Source organism: Gigantopelta aegis, chromosome 6 (assembly GCF_016097555.1).
Source record: "Gigantopelta aegis isolate Gae_Host chromosome 6, Gae_host_genome, whole genome shotgun sequence".
Classification (NCBI taxonomy): domain Eukaryota; kingdom Metazoa; phylum Mollusca; class Gastropoda; order Neomphalida; family Peltospiridae; genus Gigantopelta; species Gigantopelta aegis.
This window is the reverse complement of record NC_054704.1, coordinates 51,037,761-51,051,320: the sequence shown is the minus strand read 5'-3', so window position 1 is coordinate 51,051,320 and position 13,560 is coordinate 51,037,761. Positions and strand designations below refer to the sequence as shown.

Below are 13,560 nucleotides of genomic sequence, written 5' to 3'. Positions count from 1 at the left end.
GCTAATTAAACATTTTAATTTGTGTTTCAGTGTTCCTAGGTCTGACGTTCCTTTGCATATTCAGCGAGGAGAGCTTGAAAGTCTTCGAACACAAACACAGGGACTTCTGAGAGAAGTTGCAAGGTTAGTTGTTGTAATTAATACAGTAACAGTTATGTAATTTAGTGTTTGTTAATCTGTTGTTAGTGAAGTCTCACTTCATTTTATCAGAGAATGATCAAGGTCTAATTCAGTTTGTTATTTGAGTTGTCTGTGAAGTATATTAACAATAACTTGATACTTAATCATTGTAGTGGGTCCACTCTTTGCAAGCTATAAGGCCTGCCATTTCTGTAGAAGAAAGTCCTAATTGGAGCATCATAAAATTTTCCTGAATGCTTAAAAAAGTTCAAGAGGGAGCGGTGGTTGGTGTAAAATGTTTGGTGTATGGTAACTGTTTTTCATTATAATGGCAATGTATGATGTTTTGTTTAAATTTAAACTTTACTTTTCTATGTTATCACTGTTGTGTTTTCTATACCACAGTGTTCAGACTTCTGAAAGCCCGTCTCTTGAAGCCCAGCGAGAAGAGCTAGAGAAACTAAAAGTTGAGCGCCACAGACTTTTAGCAATCCAGAGCGCTCTTCAGCACTTTCAGGCTACCGAGGATGCAATGGTAAAAATAATTCTAGTCTAAAAACGGCCTCTGTATACTTGAGTACTGTACTAATTTCTTATCAGTGTGATGGGACACTTGATCGATTGCTCTCCATAGACACTGCCTCACCCTTATAAAAACATGAAATAAAGTTCATATAGTAATCGGTAAGTATTATTTTCGTGTCTTTTTTTGTAATTTTAGATTGGCTAATGGTGATTAAAATTAGGCAAAAAATCGAAAAAGTTGCATTTACTTACGGGTATTTGTGGCCAGCTGTCCAATATTTATGTCCATTATTCCCAATAACAGTGGTTTTCTGACCAGAATTTTTTTTTAAAACCCGAACTAAGATTCATATTGCAATATTTGGTAATTTTCGTTGTTGGTAAAACGATCAAATTTATTATCAAATTAGCTGTCACAATCAGCTATCGATCCCTGAAAATGACCGCGACGTGCCGCTATTGTTGTCAAGCGAAAATACTTGCCGAAAACCACTTTTTGAACTAAAAATTTCAAGGTATTTTCAGTTGAAAAAATCAAAACAAACCCCACCATTCTTTAATTATATTTCCGTTTCCGGTGAGTGTCGTGTGCGAAACAGCGGGAAATATGAACTGGGGAATGCACTGTATACAGTGTACAGTATATCGACTGACGTGATGTCGGGCGAGATATCTCGCCTGCAGTAGTCAGAAGGTTAAAAAAGATTCCTTTCCTTTTTTTTTTGGTCAAAAATGTTACGTATCTCTTGTATTGAAGCCTAGTGAATCATCTATCATGCACATTACTAAACATTAAAATGTATGTCATTTGAGTGATACTTGAATAAGCAATCTCCTTAACAAAACTCTATTTATCTAATTATCATCCAAATATATATGATCCCTATCATAAATTGTATTATTTTTCTGGTCATGAATAGGATTAATGTGATGCAGAAACATCATTTATGTTAAGTGAAACATGCTCTTGTAGTACTTTTAAAATTATATTTTTAATTAAGAGAATTTATTGTTTAGGTGTTAGAAAGTTGGTGAATTTTTAAATTGTTTTTTCACAGAGTGAAGAAAGCGTGACCCCCAGAGCCGCGGATAACCAGTCTGACAAGATCCAGGAGGACCAGCAGCCACAGGGCCATCAGAACACTCCAGTTGTTACCTGTAAGTTAACTCAGGGCTAGCTCTGGTTGAGTAGAACATTTTTGTTCAAATCATCTTTAAAAATGCAAATCTGCAGTTATTTTTCAACAAAATATCAATCATTACACAATTTTGTTTGCCGGAATAAAATAACATTCACCAATTATAAAATTCGCAATTGGTGAACTTGGCGAGTGGCAGAGCTAGCCCTGCTGGTGTTGCAGTAGTAGAATGCTATCCTAAGGTCAGATGGGTCTTGGCATCAGTAGTCCTTGGTAGTGCCCAGGTTATTGGAATTTAGATCCAGGCTTATTTTTAAACAGTTAAATGTATTAGGGTTCAGCAAGCTTTCACAGTCATTAATGAACCAATGTGTTCTATTTTTATATACATTCACATAATAATAATAGTGAATACCTGATCGTACTAGTGTGTGTGCATTTTTAGAAAATTCTAACAAATGAATTGAATAAAACAGAGCAACTTGAATTGATTTAATAATCTTTAATTTGCATTTACTAAATTAAATTTTGTTCTCATTTTGTTAGTTGCCTCCAATGATGAACTTTACAGCAAGATGCGAAAGCAGCGAATATTGCGTGAAGAATTGAGACAGAAAAAGAAGGAGCTGGAGGCCATAATGAAGAAAGATAGAAACAAGAAGTCGTACGTGAGGAATCAGGACAACCAGAGTGATACGGTGTCATATTCCACCGATGCTTTTGCGTAAGTTCCTATCAGGCCATGATTGTATGATTAACTTTTTACAGCCTGTCTAGTTCATTTCATTGCAACTTGAATTTTGCGCCTATATCTAGGACAGGACATGGGTAAATGGTTTGTGATTACTAGGAAACAAATGGTGCAGTGGCCTTGCACCTTCCCAGTAAGCCATTAAAAATAACTTTGGGTGGGAGCCAGTTGTTAGATTTGAACCCATTGCCCACCGATCATAAGGCTGGTGACTTATACCACTATGTCTATAGCTTTTAGTTCTGACTTGAATTCATAAAATGTAGTCATTGATGAGTTGAGATTCATGTGTATTCTTTATAATAAGTATCATTATACTTGTTAGCATAAACCAGCAAGTATTAGTGTGCATTCACAGTTGATTTGGATGACTATTGTAACAAAGCTAAATTTTTTACAGTTTATGTTTAACATATCATTTTACTGAATTTCTTATCTGAACAGTCCAAGTGCTAGTGTAGATGTGACTATGGCAACCTGGGGTGGATCCACTGTTGACAATCTGGGCAGCATCACTGAAGATGAAGATGGAAATGATAGAAATGAAGATGATGGTATGTCACTTCTCGGGTGTTCTTTAGTAGGCTGCAGGCAGTGATTTTAAATAGGTGTTGCTATCGCTGACAATTAATAATTAACTAATTAACCATTAATCCTAAAAAAAAATTACAACCTCGATGTTGAACTTACTCATTAAATATTCACAAAATTTAAACTTTCATTTGACCAAATTACCAAATATGAAAAGTAGTTGAATTTGATTAATGTATTTGATAAATGTTTGCAAAAAAACCCTTAAAACTAAATAATTAACGATTAATGAGCTTTTGTTTTGTAGCATTATGTTTAGCCATGGCAGATTGAATTTACCTACACATTTTCAAACAAAACTAGACTCAATTTTTAGACACAGTATTCCTTGTTTATGAGTTTTACAGTAGTGTACACCTTTTTAATGTGTTCTTTAGGCTATCCCAGTGATGGCATTGTGCAGGTGGAGGAAGAGGAAGAGGAACAAGACTCGGAGAACGGGACGTACACCATAGAGGAGGATGCCAGGAAGCGGCGCTCTGAACGTGCGATGCGTAGCATGGAACGACCAAAAACTGCACGAGGCAGGACACAAGGTTATCCCCAACCCATCAGAAAACAGATAGGTGTGTAAATAAAGCCACAAAATTGTAGTTTATCCCCTAAGTAAAAAATGTTTTTGAAGAAATAGGCAGTTGAGTATTTTTTAACATTGAATGTAAAAATAAATTAGGTTACTTGTTATTCTCACTGAGTCAGGCTATATAACAGAGACGATTTGAGGATCAGAATGTAATGTATTAGACTTAATAACTTGATAAATCAGCATGGGTTGGTATTTGATAATTTTATTTGGAAAAGTAGAGAGAGGAGAATTTGTTATTCCTTATGTAAACACTAAATGTAAATAAATGTATTCAGTATTAATATACTTTTTTTTTTTTAAACCAAGGAGTGTTGAATATCACTTTCCTCAAAATGTTGAGGCTGGGGAAAATCGGACTCGTCAAACTAATAAGGGAAATGATTTCCAATCTAAACACGTCTTGAATGATAATGATTTATAACATACGTATATAATTGATTAGATTTAATGCCTTGTTTCTAATAAATCACTAATAAATTATATTTTTTCAAGCAGAGGCACAATGTTTTGCACCCGTTAGATTAAGTAAAAGCATGCTCGTCAGAAAAAGATATATTTATCACATAATTTTAATAGGTATGTGTAATATAAATGATAGGATGCACACTGTCAGCAAGGCACCTTTCAGTCTTTTCAGTGTTGAGTTTATTACCTGTTTTCCCTTTTTGTTGTGGTGATATAATGATATTCTTATTCCGTGCTGTATTCCATTATTTATTATTTTCATATTTGCAGACTCCACACGACCCAAGCAGATAGCTCGACCTCAAAAAAAGAAAGGAAAGGGGAAGAAAGTGTCAAAAACTAAACAAGAGGTGTGCTTTGAGACTTAATGCATATCTTTGAGTAATTTGTTTTTAGTGTAGTTCTATTTTATTGTCAAGTCTTTGGCATTAGATAAAGGTTTCATATATGAATTTCATTAAATATTGCACAACCAAATATTAAATCTGAAAATAAATTTTAACTAGTATAACTGGCCTCGGTGGTGTCATGGTTAAGATATCGAACATAAGGCTGGTAAGTACTGGGTTCGCGGCCTGATACCTGCTCCCACTCAAAGCAAGTTTTAATGACTCAATGGGTAGGTGTAAGACCACTACACCCTCTTTTCTATCACTAACAACTAATAACTAACCCACTGTCCTGAACAGACAGCCCAGATAGCTGAGGTGTGTGCCCAGGACAATGTGCTTGAACTGTAATTGATATAAGCACGAAAATAAGTTGAAATGAAATTAACTAGTATATACTTTAGTATTTTGATTTTTTAAAAATAAATCTGCTGAATTATATGTAAATGAAAATATGCTACTAAAATGCAGGTAAAATATTTAAAAGATAGTGATGCATAATATTATTTTCAAACAACTAACATACAGTGCTGGTTCACAGCCTAAATTTGAATGTCTTTAAAGCTTTAAAAATTGATCACATTGTTGGGAGGAGGAGCAGTATTTTTGTATATCCACTGCCCACTATTAATTTATATTTAAACCATAGAGAAAATATTGCAGCAGTTCCACAAGCATTAAATTATTGTTAAACTACCACTGGCCTCACATGTGGGGCTTACTATGGATTTTAAATGTATTACAGATGAATTCTATATGTTGTTTCAGAACTATCGATCTCCTGAAGAGATTGTCAATGAAGCTGAACAAAGCCCGAAAGGTCAAACACTGGCAGTGCTTCAACAACAACTCGAGCGAATGTCCCACATGTGCCAGGCTCTTCTGTTGGATCAGCAGAACATTAGCCAAGCTAACAGCAGTCTGTCATCATCAGGTTTGTAAATTTTGTTTTCGTGTTTAGATAATTGTGGAATTTGGGAGGAGGGAGTTGTGTTTTTTTATATTATATTATTTTGTTTGTTGTGTAACTGGGTTTGTATAGATCCATGAAGTTGAAAGCACCTGTCCTTGAATTTTTAAAAACATTTTACTATAAGGGGTGTGTTGTCAAGTGATTGCAAATACATATGTAGTCGAGGGGTTGTGTGCTCTCATTGGATTGCATAAATTTAAATACTTTAGGTTTCAGTTTCTTTCTTGTTCTTTGATGAAAAACTCAAAATAATCCCATTACTTTTCAAAACTAGATTTTTTTTTTATCCAGTATAGTTTCCATCCCTGGAATTGATCCCCTCATTATAATTTAGACTCCTGCAAAGCATTCCCCCCCCCCCCCCCCCCACACACACACACCACACACCACACCACACACATACACACACATCTCATTTCTATCAAGCAGCTGCATTATATTCTGAACGCTGACGCCACAGTTGCAGATTTAAAGATGAGCTAACGAACTACTATGAATTGTCAGGGAACACTTTGTTCAGTATCACTGTGCAAGTTTTAAAGATCGTTACACAATTTTAAACCATTAAACAGTAGTTGCTAATCAATTTTCAACTGTTCCAAATGAATTAATGTAGTAAACTCAAAATGTATTTTCTTGTCTTTAGGCATGCTTCTGTCTCCGACTGCCATGGCCCGCGGCAACCTGGTGCCTGACATGCTGCAGCAACAGATTCAGCAGCAGCAGATGATGATGTGCCAGTGCTACCAGCAGCTGTCTATGCAACAGATGGAGATCCACAATCTCTACCAGAATCTCAACAGGCTTAGCCAGCACAACCTCTCGGAGATCGCGGAGGACCACCGACCCAGCCCACTCGTTGTTCCTCACATGGTACCGCCATCAGCGTCCGCCATTCCCAACAGTGCGGCAACGAGCAGCTTTAATCTGCCGCCATCACAGGAGACAGCATTTACTCTAGAACCTCAGTCTCCATTGTTTCGGTAAGCTAGCTTTTTTTTATTTTTTTTTTATTTATTTTTTTTTTTTTTTTTTTTTTACCGCTAACTTTTTGTTATTATTTAGTCCTACTTTTAAAGATATTTTTTTATTGGTTATGTGGGTCCTTTTTTTTTTTAGCCACTAACTTTTGTTATTAAATTTTAGGCCTTTTCTTTTTTTAAATTTTGTCTAGCCACTAGCTTTTATAAAGACCAAAATCCTGTTTAAAAAAAAAACTTCTTTAGCTACTAGCTTTTGTCACTACATGTATTTAGTCCTCTTGAAAATCTTTTTAGCCATTAGCTTTTGTCGTTATTTCATTGTTTTGAGATTTCATGAGATGTATCATTTTACAGTGAACAGCTGGGTTTTGTTAGCAATACAGTATGGCACAGCTGAAGTTTTTATTAACATTAGAGTTCAGTTATTGAACATTAGTTAATCTAGCCAGTGACGTTGTGTCATGGCATATTTTATGTTGACAAAATGATGCATTTATGATTTTTTGCTATTATTATTTTCTGAGGTAAACTTGTCAGTTATTAATTATATTTTGACAGCAATCTGTTTTAGTACAAAATCCTTTCCTTTTTGTATGTAATAGTGATTTGCCCCACGAGAGAAGAGCACCCAGTGCATCTAGTACAAAATGGGAAGACATGCTGAAGCAGTCATCACAGGCGAATGGAGCAGCCTCTGGTTTCCATGTGAACAACCTCCGTCCAGCACCTCCGCCCCGCCTGGACTCGTACCTCCGCTGTACTGGCATGCCAGAAAGCAGTTATCAGGCAAATCAGTCTGCAAACAATCACGTGAACATTCTCACACTCTCGGGACCACAGAAAGAGAAGGCAGCGGGAGATAATGCCTTCAACACACAAAACACTAGAAAAAGGTAGGAATCCATTCTACTAAATGTTTGTTGTTACATCAGTTTATAAACCTGTAAACTTGAGAACTAGAATGTTTTGTGAGTTAAAAAATATTGGCAACACTGACTGGTTTATGATTGCAATACCTTCTTGATGCAGTGGTGTAGTTTTTTTCCTCTCTTTTTTTCAGTTCTGTTTTTTTTGCATTTGGCTCTAATGTTAAGTTTTCACATTTAGCTCCATTTCTCATAAACTATAAGTCCTATACCATTGAAACTTTAATTCTTAAATTAAAATTTTAATCTGATTTTTTTTTAAAGTTTATTTTGTTTTGTTATGTTTTTGATTATTTAAAAAAAAAAACATGCATTTAAATACACATTTATGGATGCAGTTATATGCATCACCAAATAGGTTTATGGTAGGCGTGACATTTAATTGTGAAGAATTCTTGTTTGTAGGAAAAGCCAACAAGAACAGTCCATGAAATCACAATCAGGTAGGTGTATGTTAATATTTTACACCATGCTTTTTAATATAAAAAATTACACATGATTATGATATGATTATTATAGTGATATATTTATTATTTTGCAACTTATGACAATTTAAGCATCTGTCTACAAACATAGTTGCTGAATTGGTAATATGATGTGAATTACCAGTCGATTTATAGTTCTTGTGAGCAGGTGATTTGTGAAAGGTATCTACTCGATGACCTGCTTCTGTACTTCTGTTTGCCAAGAAAACATGACCTTCAATTTTGGGGGAACAGTGGTTGGTTTCCATAACCGTGTGTAATTGTAATAAAATCTGATTATCCTGGCACATTGCCTAATCTTGGTGCTGTATAAGGATTTCATTTGTCCTGCGGTGTATAATTTTCTTGCTGTTAACATGAGTTTCTTATTTTGTAGCTACTGGAAAAAAATACTCGACTCCCACTACCGAAAGTTCTGCTGGTAATCAGCGTTATCAGCCTGGTTTGAGTTCTGGCATCAGTGGTGCAGGCTTTCAAGATATGCCTCCAGTGTCCAGTGCGAGAGAGAAATCCACTTCTGGTTTTCAGGATATGCCAAGCTTACCCACTGCTAGAGCAGCTACAAGTCCCAACAGCCTGTTTACCAGGGCAAGGTATAAACAATGAGTTGACTAAAGCCTGTGTGAACTCGTAGAAATCTTATTTCTAGTTCAGTCACCCAGTAGAAAGATGCTAGAAATCCTTGTTAAAAAAAGCATCTAGCACATGTCCTCTAGACGGTAATGCACCCTTTTCATTGGTTAATTGGTCTCGTCGTTTATGAGATAGACGGCCGTTGCTACATGTTCATTGCATCATTCCATCATGTAACACTGCATGCATTCCTTCTAGTGACATAATATATAACAGCTGTGAGCAGGGTCTTGAGGTCACTGTACAAAAATAAGATGCAGTGAATTTTATAATAATTATAATAAAATGATAAGTATGATTGAACTAGAAAATATTTCTGGCACTCGTCCTTTTGTAGATGGTTTTTCTGACACTCATCTCAAGAAAATCAATCCTTGGAGCTCACGAAAGCTCACTCAGAGGATTGATTTTCTTGAGACTCGTGTCACAAGGGTGCACAAATCGGTTGTCCGCGCGCCCAGGACAACCAAAATATGTTGCGGGCAACCAATCTTTGTCAAACAGTTGTCCGACGGGCAACCAAGAAAATCATAAAACAAGTAAAATGAAAAACAAAACTTCCCGACACTTGGACAGTCACGGGCAATTCAAAAGTATCGAAACTGATAACTTGACTGACAGGCAATATAAATATCCATCGTGCATGATTTTGACGAATTCAATGCAGACAGATACGTTTCAGAATGGCGGCTATTAGCAAAGGGCACAAGACATGTGAAAGGCCACAAACTACACCCAACAACCATCCAGTTCTGAGCAAAAAATTTGGCTAAGCCATTTTCTATCTTCCAATGTGAACAATCGGTTACATAATCTATCCCGACACCTAACATATATTAATAATACCAAATATTAACAGGGATCTCGCAACTAGTAACAAGAAGCGTTGACATCAAGAATTCAGCATAAAAATGGACCGAAATTGCGTGTCAGTTTCAGTACACATGCTAGTTCAGGGCCAAAGACAAGTAGGCTAGGGCCGAGTTCAGCTAGACCGAGCAAAACAAAAAACGTCCGCTAAACTGGTTTATGCGCTTCACGTTAAACCAAATGTCCACGTTGGGAACCAATGGAAAACGTTCGTTGGCTGTTCTCAGTGTGCATATAGGTCACACTTGACAGTCAGCTGAGACTGTTGCATGTGTCAAAAGACATTGTTGCAGACATTAAACAATACGATTACACAGAAGTAAATCTTGATGTAAATTTGTGAGAAAAAAACCCCCACCAAATAGTTGTTCGCATCAATGAATACTTAATTGCTGTTTCGTTTGTTTATTTCCGTTGTCTTAGTTAATTTCGCACTCATGCATTTCGCGATCGCGGGAAAGGAACATGCAGTATTTATACAAATTGCGGTTAAACGTACACTGAATACAATTAGTTAAAAATAATCATGATATTTGTTAGATAAAATATTATATAAATTTGTTGACTGAAGTGACATCTCAAAAGTTAGCTAGATTTAAAAAAATTGAATTCATTCTCTTTTTAATCAAAACCTTTTGACGTAAATGGATAGTTGTCATAACGTGAAGTCAGCATTCTTAAGGCTATGTATTTTATAAGCTGAAATCAACAACAAGCATTTAACACGACGCGGAAATTATTCCCATTTTTTATTGATATCCACACACAGATGTATACAGTACATATGATAAAAAGATCCACATAAAAAAAACGAAGTAGCAAAGGAGATATTTAGCTAAGATCGAATATATGTGACTGACAATCAGACATACATGTATGAAAAAATCAAAAGGAGACTTAAGGACATAATAAGTATCAAAAAAAGAAATCAACAAAATGGTGCAAATTACGAAATTGTTGGGGTGTGGAATAGATGGGTTATTTTAAAATACAATTAAAAGCAGTTCAAACCAAAATAAAGATTGTTATTTTACAGAAATAATGAGCACTGTTTAAAAAAAGAAGGAAGAGTATTGGCTCTCAGATTTTTATCAATGCCATAGGCCTTAGAATTTTTGGTGTGTTTCCATAGGGCGTTGGCTTCCAACTCTGCATATCTCCCCTCACCCACTGAAAAATTAAAGTAATATATTAACTGCCCCTACCCCCATTGCTGTCTTTGATTTTAATCGGGGATAATTTTGTTATTCAGATGTATTCCAGTTTGTACATAATTAGCTGAAAAAGATACATTTTCATATTCATATATAAATACTCTATACAGTACTACACAAAACAATTTTGGCTAAAACATTTTCATTATGGCAAATAAAAATCCCGTTTGGCAATTGTTTTGGCAACAGGTATTTTTAATCCTGGATGAGCCCCGACTTCATCAAAGTATTATGACTGTGACAGCCCAAGCGAGATCGAACCAGTGCACAACAACCGGACAAAGGCTGTGGTATGTGCCTTCCTGTCTGTGGGAAAGTGCATATAAAAGATCCCTTGCTGCATTAGGAAAAATGTAGCGGGTTTCCTCTGATGACTAGGAGTCAGAATTACTAAATGTTTGACATCCAATAGCCGATGATTAATTAATCAGTGTGCTCCAGTGGTGTCGTTAAACAAATCAAACTTTTTTTCAGCCTAAGCGAAGATGAGCTGTAGATAAATAATGTTAAAAAAGAAATAAAACTAAACTGATAAGTAATGATAATAATAATAACATTTTAAATTTCAGTTTCATTTTAAAGACAGTTCAAAATTATATTCATAAAACGTTTTATGAAATATGTGGGCAACCAAGAGATGATGTTGGGCAACCAAATTTCAGTTACTGGTTGTCCACCGGGCAACTATCACAATTTCACATTTGTGCACCCCTGTGTCAGAAAAACCAACTACAAAAGGACTTGTGCCAGAAACTATTCTTCTTTTTATAATATAATGTGGCTTTTAGCTAATAGGATTTCCGACTTTCCCAGTGGACTGGTCCCAAACAAACCAGTAATCTGACTGGTTGAAATCCTCCATTGTGTTATGGGAGAGTCATGTTAAATATTTTAACAAAAACCACCCAAAAACCCCAACAGACTAAAATGTTTCTTCAGTTTGGAAACTATTTCAGAAATAAAAGAATGAGTTAGGTGATGAGGGGTGTGAAGTTTAGTTTGATAGTTACCTTTGTTAGATTTAGATTGATGGAAGTGGGTCTACTGAAGTTTATGAGTGCCAGCTACATACTAAAGTTTTATTCGAAACAAAAAATAAACATTAAAAAATAACATCCAGATATTCATATTCTGAGGATATTATTTTTGATAAATATTTGAATTGTTACAGTTTTGTAATGCTTTGTTTTGACCATCAGGTTTGCTTGAAACCGAAATATTTCATTTCTTATGTACATTTCTTTTCTTTTCTTTTTCCACAGAGAGTACAGAAGTGCCGGGGAGTTATCTCTCTTTGAGGCATTGAAAGAGACTATCTACTCTGAAGTGGCAGTCTTCATATCTCAGAATGAAAGCCGTCCTCACTTCCTGATCGAGCTCTTCAGAATATTACAGCAGCTCAATACTGACTACCTTCGCCAGAGGGGACTCTATGCAGTTCAGGACTTGGTCTCTAAAACTCTTTCAAAGGAAGGAAACAACAACAACTGCGTACCTTCAGTATGTAACGAGTTTAATACGATGTAACCTGCTTATTCTAATTTTTTTCAGAGTTCAAAGTTCAAACATGGTGAAAATATTAGTGCTTGAATATGGTACTAATCCATCTACCATGGCTGGGAAAAGTATAAAATTAGGGAATTCACGAAAAGTTTTTTTAAAAGGAAAACATCTATAGTCATTCTATTAAAATGTGTTTTGTAAATAATTTCAGTTTGGTTTGATGTAAGAAGAAAAGTAAAAGTGTTTTGGAAATAACAAAGAAATACAATTTGTATGTGCAATTTACAAATCAATTGGCTCTGAAATAAATAACTTGTAGTAAATTACATATACTGACACACAATGAAAACGCAAAAACAACTATTAATGAATTGATGGATAATGTGATATGACATTAATGACTGGTATTCATGAGATACATTCACATGGAAACATGGCCAGTTATCATCAGTAATCGAGTTGCATTCGTAATCAAAAAGTTCAAAACCCCCCCCCCCCCCCCCCCCCCCCCCCCCCCCCATATCAAGGTCAGTATCTGGTGTGTCCACCATTGGCCTTTGAGCATGCGTGAAGACGACAGGGAAAGGATTGGCACAAACGTCACAGGAATAAGCCACAGGAATGTTCCTCCACTCCTCCTGCAATGCCTGTGCAAGCTCAGCGACGTTACTCGGTGGTGGCTGGCGGTGACGTACACGACATCCTAACTCGTCCCACATGTGTTTAATTGGGTTCAAATCCAGTGAAACTGCAGGCCAGTTCAGAACGGTGATACCGGCTTGTTGCAGGAATGCCTGGGTAATTCTTGCAGTATGTGGACAGGCATTGGCTTGTTGAAACAGAAGGGGAGCTCCTGGTCTTCGGTGACGGCGCAAAAGTGGCTAGAGAACTGGTCTTAGAATAACGTCAACATAACGCTGGGCTGTAAGGGCATCATGGACAATGATGAGATCACTCCTGAAATCACAGTTGATTACCCCCAATACCATCAGACAACCGCCGCCAAACATTTATGGATCGCCATGTTTTTTAAGCTGGTAATTGTGTGATGGAATTGCTATAGTTATACTATACTTATTCCAAATCTCAATGACATAAAATAATTGCTTTTAACAAAAATATTAAAAATTTTCAAAATATAAAATCTTTGGAAGAATAACCTTGTTGAATTATCTTTGTTTAATCACTCATGATATTCATTACCGTATTTGACCGGAAATAAGCCCAGGGGGCCAAGACAACTCATTGTGAGCTTAGCATGGGGTGGGCTTATTCCCAGACAAGAGGCCAGTTTTGTAGAATTTTTTTTTCATAATAATAATTAAAATAAATAACAATACTTAAATGAACTAGGAAGAAAAAAAACGTTCAGTAGCACATCTATTAATTAGTGTTCCATTTGTTATT

The 13,560-nt window shown here is 35.9% G+C and overlaps 1 protein-coding gene across 4 annotated transcripts in view; it reads left to right on the top strand.

Moving 5' to 3' along the window:
• The window catches only part of LOC121375531 (pericentriolar material 1 protein-like), a 54,581-nt gene that overhangs the window by 25,922 nt on the left and 15,099 nt on the right, over nucleotides 1-13,560 (top strand). For all 4 annotated transcript variants that reach the window (XM_041503031.1, XM_041503032.1, XM_041503029.1 and 1 more), the window contains exons 17-29: nucleotides 31-123; nucleotides 526-655; nucleotides 1,704-1,803; nucleotides 2,331-2,508; nucleotides 2,980-3,089; nucleotides 3,504-3,692; nucleotides 4,448-4,527; nucleotides 5,335-5,500; nucleotides 6,186-6,522; nucleotides 7,125-7,415; nucleotides 7,854-7,891; nucleotides 8,310-8,526; nucleotides 11,913-12,150. In XM_041503031.1, coding sequence (XP_041358965.1) covers nucleotides 31-123; nucleotides 526-655; nucleotides 1,704-1,803; nucleotides 2,331-2,508; nucleotides 2,980-3,089; nucleotides 3,504-3,692; nucleotides 4,448-4,527; nucleotides 5,335-5,500; nucleotides 6,186-6,522; nucleotides 7,125-7,415; nucleotides 7,854-7,891; nucleotides 8,310-8,526; nucleotides 11,913-12,150 — 2,167 coding nt within the window. The remainder of the gene's footprint in view (nucleotides 1-30; nucleotides 124-525; nucleotides 656-1,703; nucleotides 1,804-2,330; nucleotides 2,509-2,979; nucleotides 3,090-3,503; nucleotides 3,693-4,447; nucleotides 4,528-5,334; nucleotides 5,501-6,185; nucleotides 6,523-7,124; nucleotides 7,416-7,853; nucleotides 7,892-8,309; nucleotides 8,527-11,912; nucleotides 12,151-13,560) is intronic.